We start from the raw sequence: 24,760 nt of genomic DNA, 5'->3' as shown, positions 1-24,760 counted from the left end.
ATAAGCTATAGATTGCAGTGTGCAGTTTATAAACTGAGGAAATAAGGGTATCAGTATAATTTATTCAATTTCTTATAAGCTAACTAGTTTTACAGAGATTTGACAATAAAAATGCTCTGCCTATGGCTTATGGTCTATTAGGCCAAGTACTGTAGTTCTGGCTTATTATGTATGACATATACACACATACTGTATATTCATACATTACCAGTATACAGTGTATGACAGTAAAGATTATATTTGTGTTCATTAGGAGCCCTGGAACAGATTCTGAAATTGGAGAAGAGGAGGCAGCAATAAATGGTGAACTTGGGCTGTCAGAAGACCATTTTTCCCAACCTGAGGTAAGCACTGTGGACACATTGAAAGAAGACTTGATTACTGTACGATACCTTTAACCCTCAGAGGCACAGTTATTGTCATGTGTTGATCATTTAGCTCCGTGGTTCTCCCACATGTCAAGGGAGGCCACAAAATAAATTGTAGTTCTTAGTTAAGCTCCTGGTCTCGCATTATCATATGATGATCGTAAAACTTACCTACTGTAGGCCAACATAAAGACCCTTATACAATAAGATTATACTAGTATTGGTGTTTTTTTTATTTTTGCATACAGAATCCTTACTTTTGAATATACAGTGGCACCTTGACTTACGATAATTTCGAGTTACGATATTAATTTGATTGGAAAATGCTACTCGACTTACAATAGTGTCGTCACCTAACGATATTTGTTGATACACGTTTGGGTCGACCAAGCGCATGGTTCCTGGTCGCGCGGGCCGACCTGCCTCAGTTTACTAGAGCCGCCCGCTTAGTGATGATCACACTTATGAGAAATTCTATTTTTTTGGTGATTTTTTGCTTTTTGAACATAAAACTGATTATTATATATCACACCATGGGTCCCAAGAAAGTCAGTGGTAAAGTTCAACATATGAAAACACATGTAAGGATGACCATAGAGCAAAAACAAGAGATCATTCGTAAATACAGTATGAAGATGGTGTGCGGATTGCTGAACTAGTTAGGCAGTACAACAAATCTCAGTCAATGATATCCACCATACTTGCTGCTAAGAAAAAGGACATTATGAGTGCTAAAATGGCAAAAGGCGTATCAATAATCACAAAACATAGAACACAAACACTTGAGGATGTTGAACAGTTATTATTAATTTGGATACACAGCAAGGAGTTAGTGGGTGATAGCATTTCAGAGGCCATCATTTGTGAAAAAGCAAGGAAATTGCACGAAGACCTTTTAAGGAAAACCCCTGGAATGAGTGATGCAAATGTGAAAGAGTTTAAGGCGAGCAGGGGATGGAGGAACACATCAAAGAATTGACCACCAAAGAACTTCACAAGGAGCAGCAACAAGAGACAGTTGAGGAAATTTCTTCAGGGAAGGAGGAGACAGTACAGAATGTCCCTTCCTCATTAATTAAGAAAATGTGTGCAGTATGGGAAGAATTGCAAACTTTTGCTGAAACGACTCGCCCAAATCATGGTGCAGTAGGCCGTTGCCTTAACCTTTTTAATGACACTGTTCCTTACTACAGACAAAAATTAAAACGTATGGAAAATAAAAAAATCTATGGAAAAGTGTTTTGTGAGACAAGCAGTGAATCACAACCAGGTCCTAGTGGTATGCAGGCAAAATGTCAGAGAAGTCATCACTGCCTGATGTTATAATGGAAGGGGACTCCCCTTCCAAACAGTAACACCTCTCCTCTTCCCCCCCCCCTCCTCACCATCTTCCATGTGCCATCAAGAGTCCTCCATAAAGGTAAGATGAACATATGTACTGTATTGTAGTTAGAGAAAAAAATTATATTAAGTATAAAATGTATTTGAAAGTTAATTTTTTGGGGGTGTGGAATGGATTAATTCAATTCCCTTTAGTATTTTTATGGGAAAAATCATTTCGACTTACGATATTTCAACTTACGATACATCTCTGGGAACGGATTACCATCGTAAATCGAGGCCCCACTGTACAGTGCTGTTTTATATAAAAAGCAACTAAATAATGATAATTTGTTTTGTTGGAGATAGGAAGCCTGTGTATATGTATAATTATTATAAATATAATTATATAAATATATTATTATTACATTACAATAATTAATTCTTAAATTTGTAAACTTTAGGCTTGTATCTCAAGTTGTAACCCGTAACCTTGTGTCTCCCAAGGTTGAACTACTGATCTTATCCTTGATGCAACCCCACAACATTTGCCTAACTCCTGGGTACCTCTTTACTGCTAGGTGAACAGGTAAATTAGGTGAAAGGAAATGTGCCTAACCATTTCTGTCCCACCCAGGAATTGTATCCAGGATCCCCAATTGTGAGTCGAGAACAAAGCCAACTGTACTTTGGTTAAACAAGGCGAATGACCTTAAAAATAGAGTTTCTCAAATTTGTGAACTGCTGTATCTCAGATATACTGCATTTATCTCAATTAAAATAAGAAAATGTTAAAATTAACTTAGCAAATAAATTTAAATAAGGTTTATTGCCCATCAGTAACATGTGCAAATTGATTTTATAAGGGGTCTCTGTTTTCCAAAATTGACCCAACCAGCTATCTTGAGGTTATCTTGAGATGATTTCAGGGCTTGGCGTCCCCGCGGCCCAGTCCTCGACCAGGCCTCGTTTTTGTTACACACACCCCCAGGAAGCAGCCCAAAGCAGCTGTCTAACTCCCAGGTACATATTGACTGCTAGGTGAACAGTCCCATCAGGATGAAAGAAACTGCCCATATGTTTCTGCCTCCACCAGGAATCAAACCCCCAGCTGCCTAGTTGTGCAGTAGTATCTATGAATTATGAGATACAATTCTCCCTCTTTTGTCCCTCTTCTCTACTTTAACCTCCTCTCCTTCCCTCTCCACCACTGTCCCCTCTCCCACCCTCTAATCCTCTTTCTCTCCACTCTCCTTCAATATTTTCCCCCTCTTCCCTTCTCTCATTCCCTCTTCTCAGAGGGAGAAGTTCCCCTCTCCAACTTTCTCCCCCTCTCACCCCTCGCCTCCTCCCCCCCCCCTCTATTCCTTCCTTCTCAACCCTCTCCCCTGCCCTCTCCACCTTTCATGCCCCACTCTCTACAAACATCCCCCTCTCCACCCTTTCTCACACCTCACTCTCCCCCTCTCCACCCTTTCTCACACCTCACTCTCCCCCTCTCCACCTTTTCTCACACCTCACCCCCCCTCACCCCCCTTTCTCACACCTCACTCTCCCCCTCTCCACCCTTTCTCACACCTCACTTTCCACCCTTTCTCACATCTCACTTTCCCTCCTCTCCACCCTTTCTCACACCTCACCCCCCCTCACCCCCCTTTCTCACACCTCACTTTCCCCCCTCTCCACCCTTTCTCACACCTCACCCCCCCCCCCCCTCACCCCCCTTTCTCACACCTCACTTTCCCCCCTCTCCACCCTTTCTCACACCTCATCCCCTCTCTACTTCTCTACTCTTTCTCACACCTCTTGCCCCTCTCCACCCTTTCTCACACATCTCGCCCCTCAACATCCTTTCACACATCTCTCACCCGAACAAATCCACAAGGGCCGTGACGAGGATTTAAACCTGCGTCCAAGAGCATCCCAGACGCTGCCTTAATCGACTGAGCTACGACATGGTCAAAAGGAGTTGAAACAAAAGTTCTACTGAACTTACTGGAAACTGCAGCCTTTCCGAGGCACAAACCAGGGTTTTACACGACTCCCCCCATGCACTCGAGCTATGTCAATAGGCCGTTCTCCCTCTTTGCCCTTACTTCATTACACACAGAAATCACAATTGTGGATTTGTTCATTTGATACATCAAATGAGCAGTAAAATAGGTACCTGGGTGTTAGTCAGCTGTCACATGCTGCTTCCTGGGGGTGGAGGCCTGGTCGAGGACCGGGCCGCAGGGACAGTAAAGCCCCGAAATCATCTCAAGATAACCTCAAGAAGCATAAATAGATATATCTATATTATTCTGTACCCATTCCAGATTTGTGAATAATCGATGTTGGGATATTTTTGCCTTAGGCTATTTATCATCAAGTGTTTGTTTTCTTACAGCAAATGATAGAATGCATTTTTGTGCCAATTTAAACCCAAATAATATATAAACAATGGTATTCCTATATGATATTAGTAATAGCATGCAAAAAACTATTGTTGGGGGAAGTTTGTCGAATTCTTATATTAATCTTGTCATGTCTATACCGTGCCCTGTGAAGTTGGGGCTTGGCATTTACTGGTTCAGGTGCCCCCTTCCGTCTCTTGATTTTGATTGTGGATGGCTTCAAGGCCTTTTTCTATTTGCTGGATGTCTTCTGTTATCTTACCTACCAAGAGACGGGCAAACAGATATATACTAAACTCTACATATAAAAAACCAGTATAAAGACAACAAATTGCTGCAGGTAATGCTGGACTGTGGATGGACACAAGTATGGTTCACTCTCGAGGCCACTAAATTCAGTACAGTATAATAATAGCTTACAAAATTAAGTATTTTGTCACTAAACAAAGTTGCATTGTCAAAACTGTAGTGTATAAATGAGCATTATATGAAGGTCCACAGTGAAAAAGACCCATAATTCACCTATAATTAATTGCAGACTGCAGTACATAATGTGGAAAACAAGATCATAAGCTACAATAATATATCTGAATCCTTATGTTTTTCAGGAAAGTTTGTTATGCATGAGTGAAGACACTCTTGAGAAAAGCATTGAAAAATGCAAGTTGTTGATCCTGCAATGTAAAGAATCTACCAACAGAAGACGAGCCCTCGTTCACAAACTTATACAACTGAGACTACGGTTGCAGGTTTGATTCTTATCACTTCAAAATCTATAGCAAAGTGTATTTCTTAGTATTTTTGGCTCTTCATTTCCTTCATTCATCAACATTGAAGTTTTTGCTTCAATGGACTAAGAATCTGTGATTCTTAGCCCAAATTTAATACATTTAATGCAGTGTTTGCAACCATCTCTGTACTTATTGAAGTTGGTAAAACTCGGTTCTTTTATTTACATTCTTCTGTCTTAAACAGTATCTCCTTTGCTATTAGAAATTATGGCAAACCCACTAACACAATGGGTGAAGCTCTTCATTAGCACCAAAACCAAACTTACTAGGAGTGAGGTGTTCTTGCCAGTTTGATTAAACCCTCTTGTTTGTCTGTTACTTGATCTTTCTGAACCTGTTTTGGTTTTGCCCTGTAAGAAGTCTCGTGTCCATAATATATAAAGTTAAGAAGAGCTATCTTCTCTTGTTTTCCTCTCTACTTAGTGCTAATCATTATGGATTTGGCAAAGCCAGGTCCATTAGCATTCTTTTGACATTTGTCACTAACCTTTGCTCATTTTAACTGCATTCTGTTTTCTTTTACTGAATATTAAACCTCGTTCTTATTCTCACACTGCTAATTTTGCTCTGTGGCAGTCATTCTCCTTCATGCCTCCTTGAAATAATAAATGTAGTGTATTGCTTTAAATAAAAAAATTATTCTACACGCAATTTTAACGTTTCTTTAATAGGAGACTCGTGATGCAGCCGAGGTTGCTTCTACTGGTGTGCTTTTCCGCATGAGTCACCAGTTGCAGCCTCAGAAGCCTCCCCTCACTCGTGCATCAAAACAGTACTGTGACAAGTGTGCACAGATCATCTGGGGAGTCATCCATATATCTTATATATGTATATGTAAGTTACTTAATATTCTTGATGATTCATTATCTAGCATCACATCATATATTTACTGAACAAAATATTGTTGAATTGACTTTATTGGCAAGGCTGATACAAGTTTCATATACTGTGTGGGTTTTATATAGGTTCTTAATTTTGCAGTGTGTGAATACAGGTGCCATGGTAGGTGTGTGGAAGGTATCCTGAGACGATGTGCCAGTGTTAAGGTGAACGAAGATGCAACTTACATTTTACGCATCTGTCCTGAAGTTGGATTGTCTGCACAAAACTACAAGTGTGCTGAGTGCAAGATACTTATTACCAACAGTGAGTCTAAGTTCTGGTGTTGTGGCATTTACATAATTGCAAGCCTTATTAAAGATTTCTCTCGAAAAGAACAAAATTGTTGTTTCCTGATTGCTCTGTAATGACACTTGCACACAAAGAACTCATTTCTAGGCACATTGCTTTCAGCTTACCCCAGGAGAGGTTGGGAGTGGACATTGCAGTCAGAATTTAATGCAGATTGCTCACAAGATAATGTAGGAAATATTTTGAATTGCAGGGCTCATACTTAATTTCTGCTTATAATTCCAATAAGGACACAAATTGATTGTACAGTCTGTGGTATTGTTACAAATGATGTTCATTGACGGATTCTGTCCTTTATATCATCAATTGTTGAATGTAAGCACTAGATACCTTGCCCTCAACACAGACTGGAACATACGATGAGATTTAAAGAGGATGCTGTAGACCTCTCTGGTTAGCCTGTTCACTCATGTAAATGTTTATAATTTGTATTTTATTTTCACACTCCCTTCACCCACAATGTTCTAATATACTGCACCTGAATGCAATCTTCATGTTTTTCATAAATAAAATATGGCAACATTGATGGTACAGCTTTTAATATAATGAAAAAATCTTTACTCTAGCCTAAAATATTCATGGCAAATATGGGGTAATGGTTCAAAAGTAAGATTTTTTCACAAGTTAAAACATTATTTGGTAATAAAAGTAAAAATATACAGTACCAGGTACTGTATTTCAGTGTGTTATTATTACAAAATACTAATACACGACTATCAACCCTTTCTCTGCATCAATACAGTGCTGTATTTATGTGGGCTCCTGTTGTCAGGAAGAAGGAGCCTATTTGGCATTCCATTCACCTGGGCTCTAGGAAACTCGAACTCTGGACCCCAGGCGTGTGAGGATGAAGCTCTGTCGACCGAGCTATTGAATAGTCTTAATAAGGAAAGTTTCCACAACTTGCGACAACCTATTAGGCTTTTTGAAGTTTCCCTAGGCTAACACCTGACCTTTCCCAGGATACAACATAAAAGAGCTGCTGAACTCCCAGGTATGTACTCACCTAGTTGTGCTTGCGGGGGTTGAGCTTTGGCTCTTTGGTCCTGCCTCTCAACCATCAATCAACTGGTGTACAGATGCCTGAGCTTTTCAAGCTCTATCATATCTACACTTGAAACTGTGTATGGAGTCAGCCTCCACCACATCACTTCGTAGTGCATTCCATTTACTAACTACTCTGACACTGAAAAAGTTCTTTTTAATGTCTCTGTGGCTCACTTGGGTACTCAGCTTCCACCTGTGTCTCTTTGTGCGTGTACCACTCATGTTAAATAATCCATCCATGTTTACCCTGTCAATTCCCCTGAAAATTTTGTATGTGGTGATCATTTCTTCCCAAGCTTTTCTGTTTTCCAGCGACGTGAGGTGCATTTCATGCAGCCTTTCCTCGTAACTCATGTCTCATGTCTCTTAGTTCTGGGACTAGCCTAGTGGCATTTCTCTGAACTTTTTCCAGTTTCATCTTGTGCTTGACAAGATACGGGCTCCATGCTGGGGCCGCATACTCCATACGCCTTACATACGTAGCATACCAAGTTCTGAAACATTCCTTACACGGATTTCTGAAGGCAGTTCTGATGTTAGCCAACCTCTCATAGACCGCCGATGTTATTCTTCTGATGTGGGCTTCAGGAGACAGGTTTGCCATGTTATTGACTCCTAGATCTTTCTCTCCCTGTCCGTTTCGTGAAGGGCTTTATCTCCCATTCGGTATCTCGTGTCTTGCCATCTGTTTCCTCTACCTAGTTTCATTACCTTACTTTTACTTGGGTTCAACTTTAGTAGTCATTTGTTGAACCATTCCTTCAGATTGTTTAGGTCATCTTGTAGCCTCATACTGTCTTCCTGTTTTAATCCTCCTCATAATTTTTGCATCATCAGCAAACATTGAGAAGAATGAGTCTATTCCCTCTGGGAGATCATTTGTATATACAGTATTGGAAACAGTATAGGTCCAAGGACTGATTCCTGTGGGACTCCACTGGTGATGCCTTACCACTCGGAGACCTCACCCCTCACAGTGATTCACTATCTTTTGTTGCTTAGGTACTCCCTTATCCAGTGGAGTACCTTCCATTTCACTTCTGCCTGCATCTCCAGCTTTTGTACTAGTCTCTTATGTGGTACTGTGTCAAGGCTTTCTGGCAATCCAAAAATATGCAGTCTGCCCAGCCTCCTCTTTCTTGCCTGATTTTTGTTTCATGGTCGTAGAATTCAATTAATCCTGTATTTTATGTATTTACTGCTTGGTGAACATTGGAATCTGGTGTAAGGAAATGTGCCAAAAAATACCTCGTCCTTCCTGAGAGTATAGAAAGTTAATATTGCCTCCTATAGTTTGTGGTGATTTTAAAACTACTGTACTGAAATAGTGCAAATTGTTCTTGAGGGGAATAGTCTTAAGAAGCATGCTTTATGATTGTGGTAAATTTGTTTCGTCGAATCAGTGTAATAAGCCAAGTCTGCTTTAAAATTTTAGCTCATCTACATTACTAGAGTAAAGTACTGTACGTATTTATATCTCTAGATTAATATTAAAATAAATTTTAAGAACTTAGAACAGAGTAAATTCAGTATTAAGAGTTTTGTTGTGTGTGTTTTTTTCATGTATATGTTTGCATGTATGGAAGTTCATCCCTGGGGGGCCCTTTACTTTTGAGTATCTAACACAACCCACTCCAAATTACCTACCACTCTGTGATATGTATGGTACAACAGTGCTGAAGGACTTGACTTTACTTGACACCCCTTAATTTGATTCATTTGTCACTTAATTTGAGTTCATTTGATTCGAGTTTTCATGTGCATCCAATGGTTTTACTTGTCATCTGTAATACCTAAGGGGGGGTAACCATGTAGCTTTTCCAGAAAGGAGATTACACTCTATACTCAAGTCTTATTTTGTTACTTTAGAGGAAATAGATTTAGGAAAGATGTGTCCCAAACTCAGTTTCCCTGCTATACAGTATTTTATATCTATTTTGAGGCTAATCTTTTTCATGAAATCCATGCTAAGGCTTGCAATAGACATGTGTTTTTTTTATTGCTTAGGAATAATTTAATTTTTGGTTTCCCTTTTATTAGGGACAGGAAGTCAATTATGCTTTCCCCCTTGTCCAACAACTGACCTTTTCCAGGATGCATCCCACTACAGTTCCTTAACCTAAAGGTACCTACCTATGGCAAAGTGAATAGAAGTACTAGGAAAAAGGAAAATGTGCTTGAAAGTACATCCTGCACAGGAATAAAACCCAGGACCCTAAAGTTGTAAACTGACTATGCTATAACTTAAGTGAACTTCTTGCTTAAATCTGTTGCATTTTAGTAGGGTAAGGCTTGACACTTTCAGATTGACAGCTACAGTAAAAATGTTACAAATTGTTACCTACCGGTATGTAGCAAATGTTACAATATTTTCATAACGAAACGACACAGACAATGGAGAAAAGACATTTTGGTTCGTCCTGGACCATTATCAAGTCGTGTGATAGAAGAGAGGAAGGTACGGGCAAATAAATAAGGAGAGAGTGAGGAGCAGGTAAGAGAAAAAGATAAGAGTAAGATGAAAGGTAAGAATAGGATGAGGTAAGAATAAGAGGAAGGTAAGCAGAAAGGTAAGGAACAGCGGAGGTAGGCTTAAAAGGGAGTCACGTTTGTTAGGAAGGTTGGAGCATTTGAGCATGTACTGTGAAAGAGAAGAGTCAACAGCAACAAAGCCAGGACTAAGGTTCATGTTAGGCATGTTGTGTATCAGAGCCAATTCAACAAGCCGGCATCTGTGAAGAGTAGAAACTGGAAAGATTATGGAAGAAGACGACCAATCAGTAGGATGATTAGGGAACCTAACGTGATAGATGAGAGCATTATTTGTGTCTGCAGACAAAAAACAATGCTGCAGATGAGGAGCCACAATAACGTGGCTGAAATATGTTGACCAAACCACACACTAGAAAAGTGAAGGGACGACAACGTTTCAGTCTGTCCTGGATCATTCTCAAATCGATTTTGATAAGAGAAGGAGGCAAGGCAATAAATAGAGGAAATATTAGAGGAAGAAAAAAAGCAAGGCAAAAGGTACGAAAGGTAAGGTGTAATAAAGGGGATAGTAATAAGAATAGTAGGAATCCTACAGTTTCTGGAGACTATGGAGTTGCACTCTGGATGTCGATCTCTCCAGGGTGCAAAGCCTGTGTAGGTATATATGGAGGAAAAGCTGTTACCCATGCAGCAGGTCCCTCCTCTCCACGTTGCAAAGCCTGTGTAGGTATATATGGAGGAAAAGCTGTTACCCATGCAGCAGGTCCCTCCTCTCCACGTTGCTGGAATTATCCAATGGAATGGCAAATGCCAATACACATGATTCCAGCACCGTCGTGGGAGCTGCCAGAACGAGGTCAAAGTCAACGACAAACCACCTTAGGGGTTACAGCTCCTGATTTCCTTGAGGTTGTCTCCTGAAGCCTTTCCCAAAAGAGTGGTATGGCTGCAAGGCAGCGGAGGTTTGAAATCAAGGTTTTCCTTCCCCCTAGATGGGCTGCCTTCCCAGGCTAACGAGTCGCATCTACCCGGAGCAACTGGTTTTAAGGTGCCAGAGGCATGCCCTTGCCCCTTCTCCTGTCAGTAAAAGCAGTTCCGCTGGACTTAAAGACTAAGCCACCCGTGCAGGCCAGGAGTTGGACTTGGTTGTCAGAGGCTATTTGAGACGCACGCCGTACGGGAGCATTTTATAGGTAATGGGAGCTCGTTCCCCATTACCACCCCCTGGCTATGACCACCCCTTGGAACCCCTAAGTAATAGGAATAAGAATGTAAGAACAAAGGTAACTGTTAAGTCTGCAGACACAAACAATGCTCTCTTCTGTCATGTTAGGTACTCTCATCTTTCCTGCTTCTACTCTTCACAGACCCTGTCTGGTCGAATTGGTTCTGATACACAACATGCCCAACATGAACCTTAGGCCTGGCATTGTTGCTGTTGACACTTCCCTTTCACAGTACATACTCAGATGCTCCAATCTTCTTAACAAACATAATGCGACTTAAGCCTACCCCATTTTCTTACCTGTTTTTGTTTTCTTACCTTTCTCTTATTCTTACCTCTTCCCATTCTTGTCTTCTTGCTCTTACCTTTTTCTTTTACCTGCTTCTCACCTCTCGCCTCACTCTTTTCCTTATATATTTGTCTGTACCTTCCTCTCTTTCTCTCCTCTCTTTCTCTCCTCTCTTTCTCTCCTCTCTCTCATATTCATTATTTTGCACAGAATTTCAGTAATGTATTCAGAGCAGCTGTATTAACTATCTAATTGCAAGGTCTACTTTGCCTTTCAGCTACAGTAGGATAACTTTTTCCTATATTCATTCTATATTCATGACTTTCCTCCTTCTATGGAGAATGGAATTTTCATCATTGCTAATCACTGACACCAATTTTATGGCACCAGCTTTAATCTGCCCTGTTTGGTTAAAGCAGTTGATCCCTCCTCTCTCATTCTATTTTCCATGCTTACCTTTCTTCCTGGCTCGGTGCCTTCTTTTCATAATTACTTATTTATTCTCCATGCTGGTGTGTACTAATCTGAAAGTGGAGGGTTTTGCTGTTATTAAATTTGTTTCATTTTATTTCTTAGTGTAGTGTGCTGATTAAATTTTCATGCTTTTTTAATTTATTGTTTTACTCAGATGTAGCACTGTCATGCCCAAGAAGCAACACATGTCTTTGTCTTGCATGGACTCTACAGTTTTGGAGTGGTAATCTAATTTTGCACTTTAATTTTTTCAGAATTCACTGTAATTACAAAGAGTGGAAAGAAATTAAGATGCAAAGGTATTCCTTCTCAGTACTTGGCTACATAATAGGATATTGGAGGTATAGTAACTGATCAGTTATCCTGCTCCATAGGCATGTGGATTTTCAGAAGTTTTACTTGTCACAGATATTTTTTAACTGCTGGACTATCTGTTGACTATTTCGTTGATCGGTGTCCCCATGGCCCAGTCTCTGACCAGGCCTGATCAGAGATAAAGGACTGCATAAAGAAATTGTTTAACTGGTTATAATGCATTAGAAATGTGTACCCATCATTTGCAGCATTTGCAATTGCAGTCATATTTTTAAGTATAGCCTCTGCAGTTGTAGTTTCTGAATTGTACTACTCGACTGCTCCATTATGCATTGACCTGCTCATCCCAAGGACAGCCCCAAACACAGCCAGGATACGTTTAACAATTACTCTTAGACACAGATTAGATATTTTTAAATGTTCCTTTCAACTCAGTTTGGGAATGGAGTCACTGGAGATGAGACAAATGAGACACTGGAGAGGAGACAAATACAGTATTCCTTCCAGCTCATAATGACCTCCTGAAAGGTCATTCATCTGTACTCAAAACCTTCTCCGAGCAATTCTTGTCCTCAAGAGAACCAATATATATATTGTTTTACTAGTGGAGGACCCACTTGGCCACTACCCCAGACTGCCAGCCAGCTACAGAGTAGCTAGGAGCTCACCACTCTTCACCTCAGACGTAATGGCACAGGAATCTACTTGGAAGTGTTTTTCCAAGCTGCCTTCAGGAACTTAGAAAAAAAAACTCATCAAATTCTATATATATATATATATATTCCACATGTCTGCTGATTCTCCAGCTCTAAAATTCTGATCTCATGTGGTCTCTTGTCTTTTTCTAAGTACCATGTAGTCTTACCATGAGTCACACCCATCCATATCTACTGAGGTTCTGCCATTAACACTTGTACTCAAAATATTATAGCTAGCAATATTATGGAAAATGTAACTTCGATTAACCAACATTGTGACTTTAGTTACCTCAATTGTGAATGAAGGAAATATTCTACGCATATCTTGGGAGTCCATCCTTGTACTCATTGCAATCTCCTTCATGGCTTAATGTCCTCGCCCACATTTAAAGAAAGGATTCACAAATGAATGATATAATTTTGTCTGAAATTAGTAAGCCATAGAGCAATCTCAATCAACTTTGTATTTTTCAGGCATTAACATATCACTGGTCGTGCCTACTTTTCCAGAAATATGAACTTAATTTAGGAAATACAACTTAAGAATGAGTGATGTATCTAATGGCATAGCAGGTTTATAGGATAAAATAAAATAACTAAGCAGAAAGAGCACCGAGACACTCTTCAGTTGGATATTTGTAGTTACAAAGGAACTACTGTCACAGAGAAGGACAGGTATTTTGAGTCCTGGTGAAATCAGATCTATGTTATTAGCTGTGTGTTTGAAATGATTTTGATCCAGGATACTTCAAGAATCTATTGATGTAGAATACTGAGGGGCATATAAATATCAATAACTTCATGGTATGATTAGCTTATATTAGTTCTACTCTATCTTGAGGTTATCTTGAGATGATTTCGGGGCTTAGTGTCCCCGTGGCCCGGTCCTCGACTAGGCCTCCACCCCCAGGAAGCAGCCCGTAGCAGCTGTCTAACTCCCAGGTACCTATTTACTACTAGGTAACAGGGGCATCAGGGTGAAAGAAACATTTTCCCATTTGTCTCTTCCTCCACCAGAGATTGAACTCGGAACCTCAGGACTACGCATCTGAAGCGCTGTCCACCCAGCTGTCAGGTGCCTGACAGCTAATTCTAATTCACATAGAAATCACAATAGTGTGATATATCAAATGAATAAATCCATAAGGGCCGATTCTTATCCATGTCATGGCGCAGTCGATTAAGGTGTGTCTGGGATCATCCTACCTTGAGGTTACCTTGAGGTGCTTCCGGGGCTCAGCGTCCCCGCGGCCCGGTCGTCGACCAGGCCTCCTGGTTGCTGGACTGATCAACCAGGCTGTTGGACGTGGCTGCTCGCAGCCTGACGTATGAGTCACAGCCCGGTTGACCAGGTATCCTTTGGAGGTGCTTATCCAGTTCTCTCTTGAACACTGTGAGGGGTCTGCCAGATATGCCCCTTATGTGTAGTTGAAGCGTGTTGAACAGTCTCGGGCCTCTGATGTTGATAGAGTTCTCTCTCAGAGTACCTGTTGCACCTCTGCTTTTCAACGGGGGTATTCTGCACATTCTGCAATGTCTTCTGGTCTCCCTAGATGTAAGTTTGAACCCTCATCACGGCACTTGTGGATTTATTCTACTCTAATTGTCTTTTCATTATCGTGACTTTGTGATATAAATTGTGTCAATATCTGTCTAACTGCCCTAATGATAAACCTCACTATGATTTTAAGATATATATTCCCTTTCAAATTGTAAGCTAAATGTCACTCATTGTAGGCCAAAAATGTAAGTTTGATATAGATTGCTATACACGTGTTTTAGTCCAGCTATTATTGAAATGATTTGTACAAGATGTTATGGATAAAGTTTCTGATATTGACAGTGTCTACGTAATATGCTGTTATTGTGACACTTGTGTAACTAATGTACCGTAATTTTTATGTAAACTTTCCCAATTATAAATTTACAGCCGTTTATGACTAAAGCTTTTAATTTGATTTGATCGACTTAGGAGTTGACATAAGAGTACCAATCTTTGGTTCTAAATTGTGCAGTAGGGTAGAATGATGAGATAGTATAATGCTATAATGTTGAACCTCCCCTTCCCCTTTTACCACCACCACCATCACCACTACCAGCCTGTATTCATTGCATATGTATATGCTCATTTTATTAGATTGTATTTTTTCATTCCTTGTAGCTGTATACCATCTGTACTCATTACACCTCCCTGCTCATTTTGTGAGATATTCTAGCTTGCGAATACATTTCTCGATCACACTTGTGTGCTCGAATTACATACATGTTTGAGCAGTATGTAGTTTAACCTCTCAAACAAGACTGCTAATGCTGTTTTGGGAATGAAGGGGAAACAGTGGTGCACTTGCTTGCACTGAGAACCATATGTGCTGATGCATAAGACACACCTACCCTTATGATGCACCCGTATTTTTCAAGAATATTGTGTGGAGAAAACAATTTTAGCATATTTCACTGTATATTTATCAAAAGTGATTTTAAAGTGCAGGTACCCTATTACCACATTCTTTTGCATAAGCTCTGATATCTTGCTAAAAATTACTATAAGAGTGCATCCGATACACCTTAAAATACAGTAATGTGTGAAAAGAATGATGACTGGGCTCAGGAAGCTCCTAATAATTAGAATACTCTTGGTACTATAACCAGGAATATTATACAATACAATTTTAATACAAAATGAATAAAGGCTAATTTCTCTAAATTACTGAATACTATATAGGATGGTTCATTATACGAAGCTATGACGATTATTTTCACTGCGAATTCCCTAGGGGTCAGGTCCCGGGTCACCACGCGGGCCCAGCTTCCCATTCTCTTTTGTCGATAAACCACTCTGGATAATTCTTACAACCAGCCTAGTTTGTTACACCCTCTATACACATATTATATATAAGTATCTGCATTTGTGTTCACCATAGCAAACCACTAAGCTGGTATGGTGAGTGCAGTCAATAAAAGGTGGCCACACAGAGTCAGAAGACAACACCACTACCATTCCTCCCACAGCATTACTCCTCCTTCCATGGAGCACAGCGCTAAATATCACCACAATCCTGCTATTATCAGAACCCTGGTCAGTTTTATCACAGTCAGGGGTCTTCTGTAATAATACCATCGCTACATAATAGCATGAACAAGTATATTATGGCATTTTTAGGTGATGCTGTGGTCACAAGCTGAACAGCAGTGCGGTGAGCTCATGCTGCGTGCGTTAGGCTTGGTTGCTCACTCAATAGTGAGGCCCCTAACAACCGGGAATTTGGCCCATGATTTAAAAAAAATGGCGTCTGTTTACAAGAGCCCTGATGAAGGTGTGGTGAACCCCATGTATCCACGGGCCATTTAAATCTTGCGTAGTACTCCAAAGCATCATATGATGCAATGCACAGTTTACTGCAAGTCGGTCAAAGCATCATATGATGCGATGCGCAATTTAAGGGTTAAACAGACTTTAGGAGTAAAATGTAGCGAGAGGAAAAAAAAGGCAGGCATGGCATGGGATAGCAATGTTTATTCAGACGATAATGTTGGGGCCAAGAAAAATCATGTCAACTTCCAAGTGGCACTACAGCATGAATAGCAATGCAGCAAAAATGACATTGTGGCATGGGTGCCACTGTAGCACAAGTGTCATTGTAGCGTAAATGCCACTGTAGTGTGAGTGTCTTTGTAGAATGAGTGCCACTGTAGCATGTCTCTGTAGCATAAGTGTGTGTGCATTATGTATGGCACTCTAATATGAGTGGCAGCACAGTGTGAGTGGCTTAGCAGCATGAATGGCACTGCAGTGTGAGAATCACGGCAACATGAGTGTAGCCACAGAATCATTATTGAAGGAAAGGTATGTTATATTGCATCATGTAACCTACAATAGTGTTTGCAGAGTATAGCAAATGTTTTGAAGTACAGTATCATATGTGAAGCTTTTCCCAATTATTTTATTGCAGTGTAATAAATGATATTGCAAGGTTAGAGGCAAGTCTAATTGAATGTGTTGAATAATTATAGTTTGTGATACTTTACAGTTTATTGATTTATCAATCATTATATAATATTGTAATTGATAGCAGTAACTCGCTTCAAATTTCATAAGTGCATGAAAGCTGTATATAATGTATTTCAGTATTTATTGATTCAGTACATATCCACGTCTATTATTATTTTGTCAGGTCTATCAGTGTGTGCCCTATCTGATGCTCACTTTGTTACATAATGATATGCAGTACATTTGTGTGACTAATTAATATGTTTTATGTTTTAGCCCATCCAAGGGGTGTTTCATGCTTTGGTGATCCCTTCAAGAAAGGTATATTAAACCAGTCAAGTGATGTATAACTCTTATATCTGACTACTACTACTATTCTTTCAAGGCTTGAGCAATTCTCAACATGAGTTTCTAATATCCTCTGAACCTTGGTTGATGTAGGTGAACTATAGTAGATTGCTTTACTTTTACTAAATAAATAAATATTCATTTAAAGTTTTGTGTATAGTGTCAGTTGTAAAATTTTGTTTAGGGTAAATGTGGACATGTGATGTGTGTACTGTGCTGTTTTATAGGGTAGGAGATATGGAGTAGGAGTCTGCTCCTGCTTGTGTCACGTTAACACAACCATGTTTGCTGTTATCCTGCTTTTCTTTCTTAACTTTGCCATCCTTGCTATGTATTCCTATTGGCTCTTGCAGAATTGATCAGGTGTATGAGGTTTCATAAAATGTAGGAGTATGTATGGATATATGCTTGCATGCATATACTATGTGTATTTTAATGGATATGTATGTACAGTATGTATTTCTCTTATATATGTATGAATGTATTGTATATGTGTGTGTGTGTGTGTGTGTATAGTGTGTGCATCAAGGTCATCTAATGCACAGGTTTTTGTTAATATTTCTGGGAGAGCCTCCTGGTGGCTCCCAGGAGGGAGTTATCTCACTGAGATTGCTCCATCTAATGGGTCACATCAGCTGCAGGAGTTCTGTTTGGCCTACTGGAGACCAGAGCCACAACCTGGCCCCCAGGGTTCATAGAAAACAAAGTCTCAGAACTGCCAAACAACTCCGCAAGTGATTCAGGCAAAGCAAATGATTCACTCTCAAAATGAGCTTGAACCCGGTAGTATCAATACAGTACCTGCCACCAGCTGGCTCAACCCCAGCCGACAACTGGCTTCACTGATCAGTTCTGATGTTATGGTGGTTACTTCTATCTGTAATTCTCTGGCCCATCAGTCATGGCAAGCCCCTCTTCCTCAAAAATAAATGCCGGCCATCCCTGGAGTTCGTTCATCCGTTGGGGGCCATTTGCTTGTGTTTTGTTCCTTAATTTTGGTATTAGCTTCAAGTGCATGTTTTTCCTCTGGCTTTGTTGCATGGCCTTGACTTCTGTTGTGCTTCCATGTGCTCAGATTTTCCTGCTCTGGGTGCTCACTAGTGCTTCAATTCCTTGTACTGACAGAACTACTGTACTTCTCTGGTGTGTTTAGGAGTTCTCCCCTGATAGGCCAGGCCACCAGGGTGTAGAGCCTTGCCTTGGGCTGTTCATAAGCCATTGACTCCTCTCTCTTGGACCCCTTGGTTGGGGCATTTTGTTGATTGTGTTGGGGGTGCACTAGGGTTTGTGCACTTTTTAATATGGCATACCATGGTTCCTATTTGTAGCCTAGGAGTTTTGGCTATGGTTGGGGTCTGTTCTTCAGTGAGTGACCCCCAGTGTCTGGGTGTCCTGTTAAGCTGGTTATCTTCAGGCACTGGGGGATCTGTTGCATGGTTTATTATGGCTTGGCCCATCGACCCCACGCTCACTGTGTGTGAACTTGAGGGATGTTTGTCGTCCCGGCATCATCATTCTCTCTGCCTCCGCCATACTATATAAAGAATAGCACTTAAAAATATATAAGAGAAGGTTTTAAAGTCTATATACTCTGAGGCCATTACTGGAGTATGCATCACTGGAATGGAAGCTGCACCTTGTGAAGCACAAACAGAAACTTTAGAAAATTGAGGTTTTGAACTAGACTACTGTAGTACTATTGTAGTACTGGAATTTAGAGGACACATGAGGATAAGTCAGGGAACCTGACAGCTTTACAGGAGAGAAGAAAAATGGATATAATCACTTATAAAGATACTTAGAGAACTTGACAAGGTAGACAAGGACAGCCTATTTAAATTGAGAAGAGGTAGGATAAAAGCATATCACGTGAAGCTGGATTCACCATCGAGTTGTAAAAATTTAAGAAAATTCTCATCCCCTGCACAGGTGGTTGACAAGTGAAATTTCGTACAGCACATTGAAAGGTGGTGTCAAAGCACTTCTGTCCACAAATTTGAAATAAAATATGAATCAAACTTGAACATCGAGAGATGCCAGTTACGAAAGACTAGAAGGCTGAGCATAAAAGAGCTAGATCTAATTGCCCATAATCACAGATATATAAATAGTTGCTGAAGGTGATTTATGCAAACTAGCTGTATCCATAGAAAAATTCACTACTGACTGTAATTGTTGGTGACTTCCTTATTGGCAATGGGTTTTACATTACCGGCACCTTCAGTAAATGCCACAACTGAAGCTAAAACTTTGTTAACGACTTGGAGAAGTCTTCACATGGTTCATATAAAAATTAAATCATAATGAAACTGGTATTTTCCATCAACTTTGATCCAGAAATGGGAGCACCTTTATTATGGCACTGCTGGAATCACTTGGAAATAATTTGAACATGGTCATGCTACCTAACACTATGTATTAATTGTTGCAATCAATTTCAGGAAAACACAATGAGAGCTTTTCATGCTGCCTCTGTAAATCACGAATGATGGACAAGCCTTTGCCATATTCCTCGCACAGCTTGCTTACCAGTGCAAACACCTTTCATTTTCTTTATCAATTTTAATTTCTTCTAGGAACCCCTGAGTTGATGACTTTTACAATATTCTAAGCAAATTATGTATTGCAGTTTGTACAACTTGCACCAATATAGTCATCAATGGCTACCTCTTATGAGAAGTCATAATAAATGAGTGGATGAGGGGGGAGGAATTGAGAGAACTCTACTTAAATGCTTTGCCTTACACGGCCACCAACTCGCGTGTAATACTGTAAACAATGGTGGACACTCCTGCAAAGCCTGACAGCAAAGTGGAAATCTATACCACCTGTTCTAGATATAATTTTTATTTACTGTATTTTGTTAGTGGAAATTTTTAAATAGTTGAGAATTTTAGAAGTTTCCAGGCTGCTAAAGTCTTGATTTTCTGTGTTCTACTACACTATTAATTGTTAAGATATACACAGACAATCCAGATAAATATGTCAGCATGTTGCAGTTGAGAGCATAATAATCTCAATAGAGTATAGTGTGATGTTGTGTGTGCACTATATATTATACAGCATTATGCCATGTGTTCATTATATACAGTACTGTATAATGTGATGCCATGTGCACACTGTATACAGTACAGTGTAGTGTGTATCCATAGGCACACTATATCCATTATAGTGTGATGCTGTATGCATGCAGTATTCAGTATATATGTTTGGTGTGATTGGTTTGTAATGCATCAATCTCGTCTCATATTTCCCTGTTAGTTACCAGTGTTGAACAACCTTGATAACATTGCCGAGACCTGAATTTCCACATTTTATTATGGGCCATGCTTAAGCAAGATATATAATAATAAATACTGTATGTCCATTAATCAGCACACACTTCTTGCATCTAAAATGTCTTTTAAGATGAATATTTTTTGTTTCTATGATATTTAATTTCCAGCTCTCTACCTTTGTCTTAGATGCTTGTTTGCTTGGGGAATTCCTTTCTTGAGAGATTGGCATGATGAGCACCTTCTTCCTGACATCTCAAATTTCTTCGTCTTGGATACTTGAAGAAACAATTGAAATGTTTGCTAAAGAATTCTTCTTGCTTGTTTATCATATTAGTGAAGTAGTTACCATTTACTTAAAAAAAAATGTGTGGACAGAAAGCATGTGCAAATTAGATAGTAACAAGGCAGAATAAAACCAGCCTTGAATGTAATGAAACTCCAATTACTGGGTGAGCCCGGTGGCTCCTTTAAGCTACTATACTGATATAGTGCCAGATTACGAGGTGCCATTAGGCGTGGAGTTCTTATTGTCCTACTGGTGACCATGAGCCAGAACCTGATCCCCATTATTCCCTCAGAGAGGCGCAAGGAGCAGTACTGTATATATATATACAGTACAGTATATATATCTAAAAACTCCGAGGTTGAATTACTGACCCTACCCAGGATGCAACTCCATAACAAGGTGACTAACTCATAAGTACCTACTTACCACTAGGTGAACAGAGGCATTAGGTGGTAGCCCAACCATTTCTATCCCACCTGGATTCGAACCCAGAATTCTTGATTGCGAGTCGAGAACGAACCCCACTTCCTGTGCCAAAAAAAGTCACACCAGGCCACTGTCAACACACACATCTATGCTGTGATGGGAATCAGGAGGAACAATAAATGAATTCGCAAGAATGTACAGTCAGTAGTGTGTATGCCTGAGGAGTTATGGAGTGTGAGTTTGGTTCAATCATATGACCTCAATATTTACTCGTTCAATATATATTCATTCTGGAAGTCATTTGGGTTAGATTGAGAAATCTCCTGTTTCTCCTCTTCCCATTGTCACGTGGTGGAAATGCTGCAACAATTTCCATCACAGAGGGTTTAGTGTCTATAGTAACCTACTGTGACTTGACAAATGCTTATAATTTTTTAGGTAGACCCAGTCCAGGTTAGTGAAAAATATGAGGGTTTGCCAAACAAAAATTTAATAAAATAAATATAAATACAAAATTGAGTATCCATTAATATTTGGTCATATTAAATTTATTGATGATAATTATTACAATTTAATTTAAATTTGTTGCATTTTCTTATGATTTCTACCTTTAATGCTCATTTACTGCATCATTATGGAAAGATTGTATGTGCCTGCAACCAGTGAACACAATATTACCATCAGCATTAAAAAATATATAATAAATTAAAACATACAAGTTTAATGTTAGCGCAATTTTTACAAATACAGTACAGTATTATAATCTCTGAAAAAAATAAGAGGACAGTGCAGTGCTTTTTCAGACATGTGGCATAATAATTGGATGATAATCACTGAAACATGAAAGTAAAATCCTCATTGCAGCAAGTGTATTCCTAAAGCTTTGGTGCTCGCTGGCGCCTCTCTTCAGTTGAAGCAAGATCAATTGAAGAGGATGCTGTTGAACACTGGCATTTTTTAGAACTAGATTTTGTATTAATAATTAAGATTTTGTGTACACTAAAAATGCTGTACTGTGCAAAGAAAATGAACATGTTTTGAATTCATTTTCATCTGTGTGAATTTGATCAGCTCATTTAAGGTCACTAAACAAAACATCACCAAGAAAACTTTGGCTTGATAAGTGTCAGTTTTACTCATTTGCCTAATGTTTTCATATACTGTACATGATTCATGCAGCATCATTTTTATATTGTTGCAGACAATGCTTGGTGCGAGCCAAGACGTTGTGACTACACTGGCCTTTACTACTGTCCTGCCTGCCACTGGAACTCTAGACTGGTAATGCCTTCACGAGTTGTACACAATTGGGATTTTGAAGAACGTGTTGTGAGCAGGCAAGCCAAACAGTTCCTCTTGTTGATGAAGAATAGGCCAGTGCTTCATTTAGAGAAACTCAATTCTCACCTCTTCAAATTTGTTGAGGAACTCAGCACAGTGAAGGTAAGAATTTTGGTGAAGTAATTTCAAGCAATGATTAAACCTAAACCTCCAATGATTAAGGAGCCGGTCGGCCGAGCGGACAGCACGCTGGACTTGTGATCCTGTGGTCGGACCCCGGGCGCCGGCGAGAAACAATGGGCAGAGTTTCTTTCATCCTATGCCCCTGTTACCTAGCAGTAAAATAGGTACCTGGGTGTTAGTCAGCTGTCACGGGCTGCTTCCTGAGGGTGGAGGCCTGGTCGAGGACCGGACCGCAGGGACACTAAAGCCCCGAAATCCTGTCAAGATAACCTTTGTAGTGATAATCTGTTTTCTGCAGTTGTCAGTGTATGATCAACTCCATTGGGTCCAGGTAGTACAGTCGGGTTTGTTCTTGACGCTCAATCAAGAATTCCGGGTTCAAATCCCGGGAGAGGACAAAAATGGTTGGGTACATTTTCTTTCACCTAGTGCCTCTGTTCACCTAGCAGTGAGTAGGTACTGAGGATTTAGTCAGCTTGTTGAGGGGTTGCATTCTGGGTGGGATCAGTAATCCAGTTTTTTTTTTTTTTGGGGGGGGGGGAGGCACCTCGGTATAAGTCTACCATATATGAATACACTCTGGCTTCCTGTCCCCCGACACAAGGAATTATAAAATAGTATGTATGTAAGGGAATGTTTCTGCACTGTTTGAACTTGCTTCATTACAAGGCTCACACAAGATTGCCAGAAGCCCTCAGTTACTGTACTAGTCATCCCAGGAACTGGTTCTGAGCAATTGTTGTTGGAACTGGATGTTCTGGCTGTGGCTTTTTCATTGGCCTTATTAGCTAATTCTTCCGCTAAGACATTGTCCAAGTTGTTTGTGCTTCTTGTGTGGAATGCTCTCTTTCCCTGAAACATCAGTTCTACTAGTGGCATTACTCTGTTTTCACTTGTGCTTACTAATTGTGGTTATGCCAGTGATAGTGTTGTCTTGGCATTTCATTTCATTCTGACTAAGGTTAGTGTTACCTTACTTAGGGGTTGGCTTGCATTTCTCTATACCTTAGAATAAATACCTGCTCTGAAGGGTTGTGGGCTTCCTCTTCTACAAACTGACTTATCAAGTTACCACACCTCCAGGCCATGCATGAGATTTGTTCTCCTCTGTGGGTCTTGTTGATGGATGAAGACAGTCTTCAGGTTGTGTGCATGCTTGACTCTGCTCCTGGTGTGGGATTGATGGGGCTTTGCACTTGGGCTGCATGATTGATTTCTTGTGATTTTTGGCTGCTTATGCCTTCCCCTCACCAAGTGGTCTAGGTCAAGAATCGGTGTCTGTTTTGCTGAGCCACTTGCCCTGCACTTGATATGCCTGCCTGTCTATGTGACTGTCTGAATAGCCTATGTCCCTCATCCCTGTGGGGTTTCTTTGTCATATATATGATATTGCTAGATTGTTATAGATTCTCCATCTGATTCTTCACCTGACATTGCAGCTTGCTGTTTCTCAGAACCTCAATAGTCATTCCCATTGTCTCCAATATTTAGCTTGTTGGGTTCAGTTGTCCTTTCACTCTCAGGTGTGGTTTTTGACAGCACTGGACTTCTATTTTGGCCATTCTGCCTTCTTTACCAGCTACCTACTAGACTGCAGCTGCCTTGTGGAACTGGACTTTTTAATACTATATAGGCTCCTTAACTATTCATTATATATACATTCCTTAATTATAAAGAATGCTGTGTAGACTAATCCCTCATTTTATGGAGAGATTTTTGAGCAACTTGTCCTGAGTACTTGTGCTAAGTATACATAGGCTTCTGCCACTTCTGGCTCAAGCGAACAATTCGGCTGTCTTCAGTTTGCTTAGCATCTTGGTCCCCTTTGTTTAGACTTTTAAACAGTTTTTACCGATAACCTAATTCTTTCTGTATTTTTATAGTATACATTATTATGAGGTCGAGGTTTTGGGGTTCAATTATGTGTACTTCATTACACCCATACATCATTACATCATTTGTCCATTTCGAAAAACTTGATGGATCAAAGTTGAAATGATTTTTATATAGGTTATCAGCAACAAAAAGCCGATTCATGTCACTAAGCTTGTCCTTTTTGAAGAAAATTTATATTCTTTAGAAAGAAACAATGGAGTTAGGAACTGCTGTAAGATTATTGAGAGCCTTGAATACATACCTATGTATTACAGATATATACATACCTATGTATTACAGATATATACATACCTATGTATTACAGCAACCCGTTCTCGCAAATTTAATAAGTCAATATTGACTTATTAGTTGCGTGCATAGGTGACATACTAAACATAATAGTTTCCCTTGAAAAGCTTCATAGAAAACACCGACCTTACCTAACCTACTTAGTATGTTAAAATAAGCATCTTATAGCTTCGTAATTA

The 24,760-nt window shown here is 39.8% G+C and overlaps 1 protein-coding gene across 6 annotated transcripts in view; it reads left to right on the top strand.

Moving 5' to 3' along the window:
- The window catches only part of DEF8 (differentially expressed in FDCP 8 homolog), a 47,260-nt gene that overhangs the window by 16,056 nt on the left and 6,444 nt on the right, over window positions 1–24,760 (top strand). For 2 of the 6 annotated variants that reach the window (XM_045769824.2, XM_045769858.2), the window contains 7 exons: window positions 254–344; window positions 4,693–4,833; window positions 5,547–5,709; window positions 5,857–6,021; window positions 11,749–11,817; window positions 16,872–16,916; window positions 22,135–22,376. In XM_045769824.2, coding sequence (XP_045625780.2) covers window positions 254–344; window positions 4,693–4,833; window positions 5,547–5,709; window positions 5,857–6,021; window positions 11,749–11,817; window positions 16,872–16,916; window positions 22,135–22,376 — 916 coding nt within the window. Of the gene's footprint in view, window positions 1–253; window positions 345–4,692; window positions 4,834–5,546; window positions 5,710–5,856; window positions 6,022–11,748; window positions 11,818–11,848; window positions 11,894–16,871; window positions 16,917–22,134; window positions 22,377–24,760 lie in introns of all 6 variants that reach the window. The other 4 variants (XM_045769832.2, XM_045769841.2, XM_069322054.1 and 1 more) reach the window with 4 other exon arrangements.

This window comes from Procambarus clarkii, chromosome 10, assembly GCF_040958095.1.
Source record: "Procambarus clarkii isolate CNS0578487 chromosome 10, FALCON_Pclarkii_2.0, whole genome shotgun sequence".
Taxonomy (NCBI): domain Eukaryota; kingdom Metazoa; phylum Arthropoda; class Malacostraca; order Decapoda; family Cambaridae; genus Procambarus; species Procambarus clarkii.
Note: the sequence above shows the minus strand (reverse complement) of the source record. Positions and strands in the feature narration are given on the sequence as shown.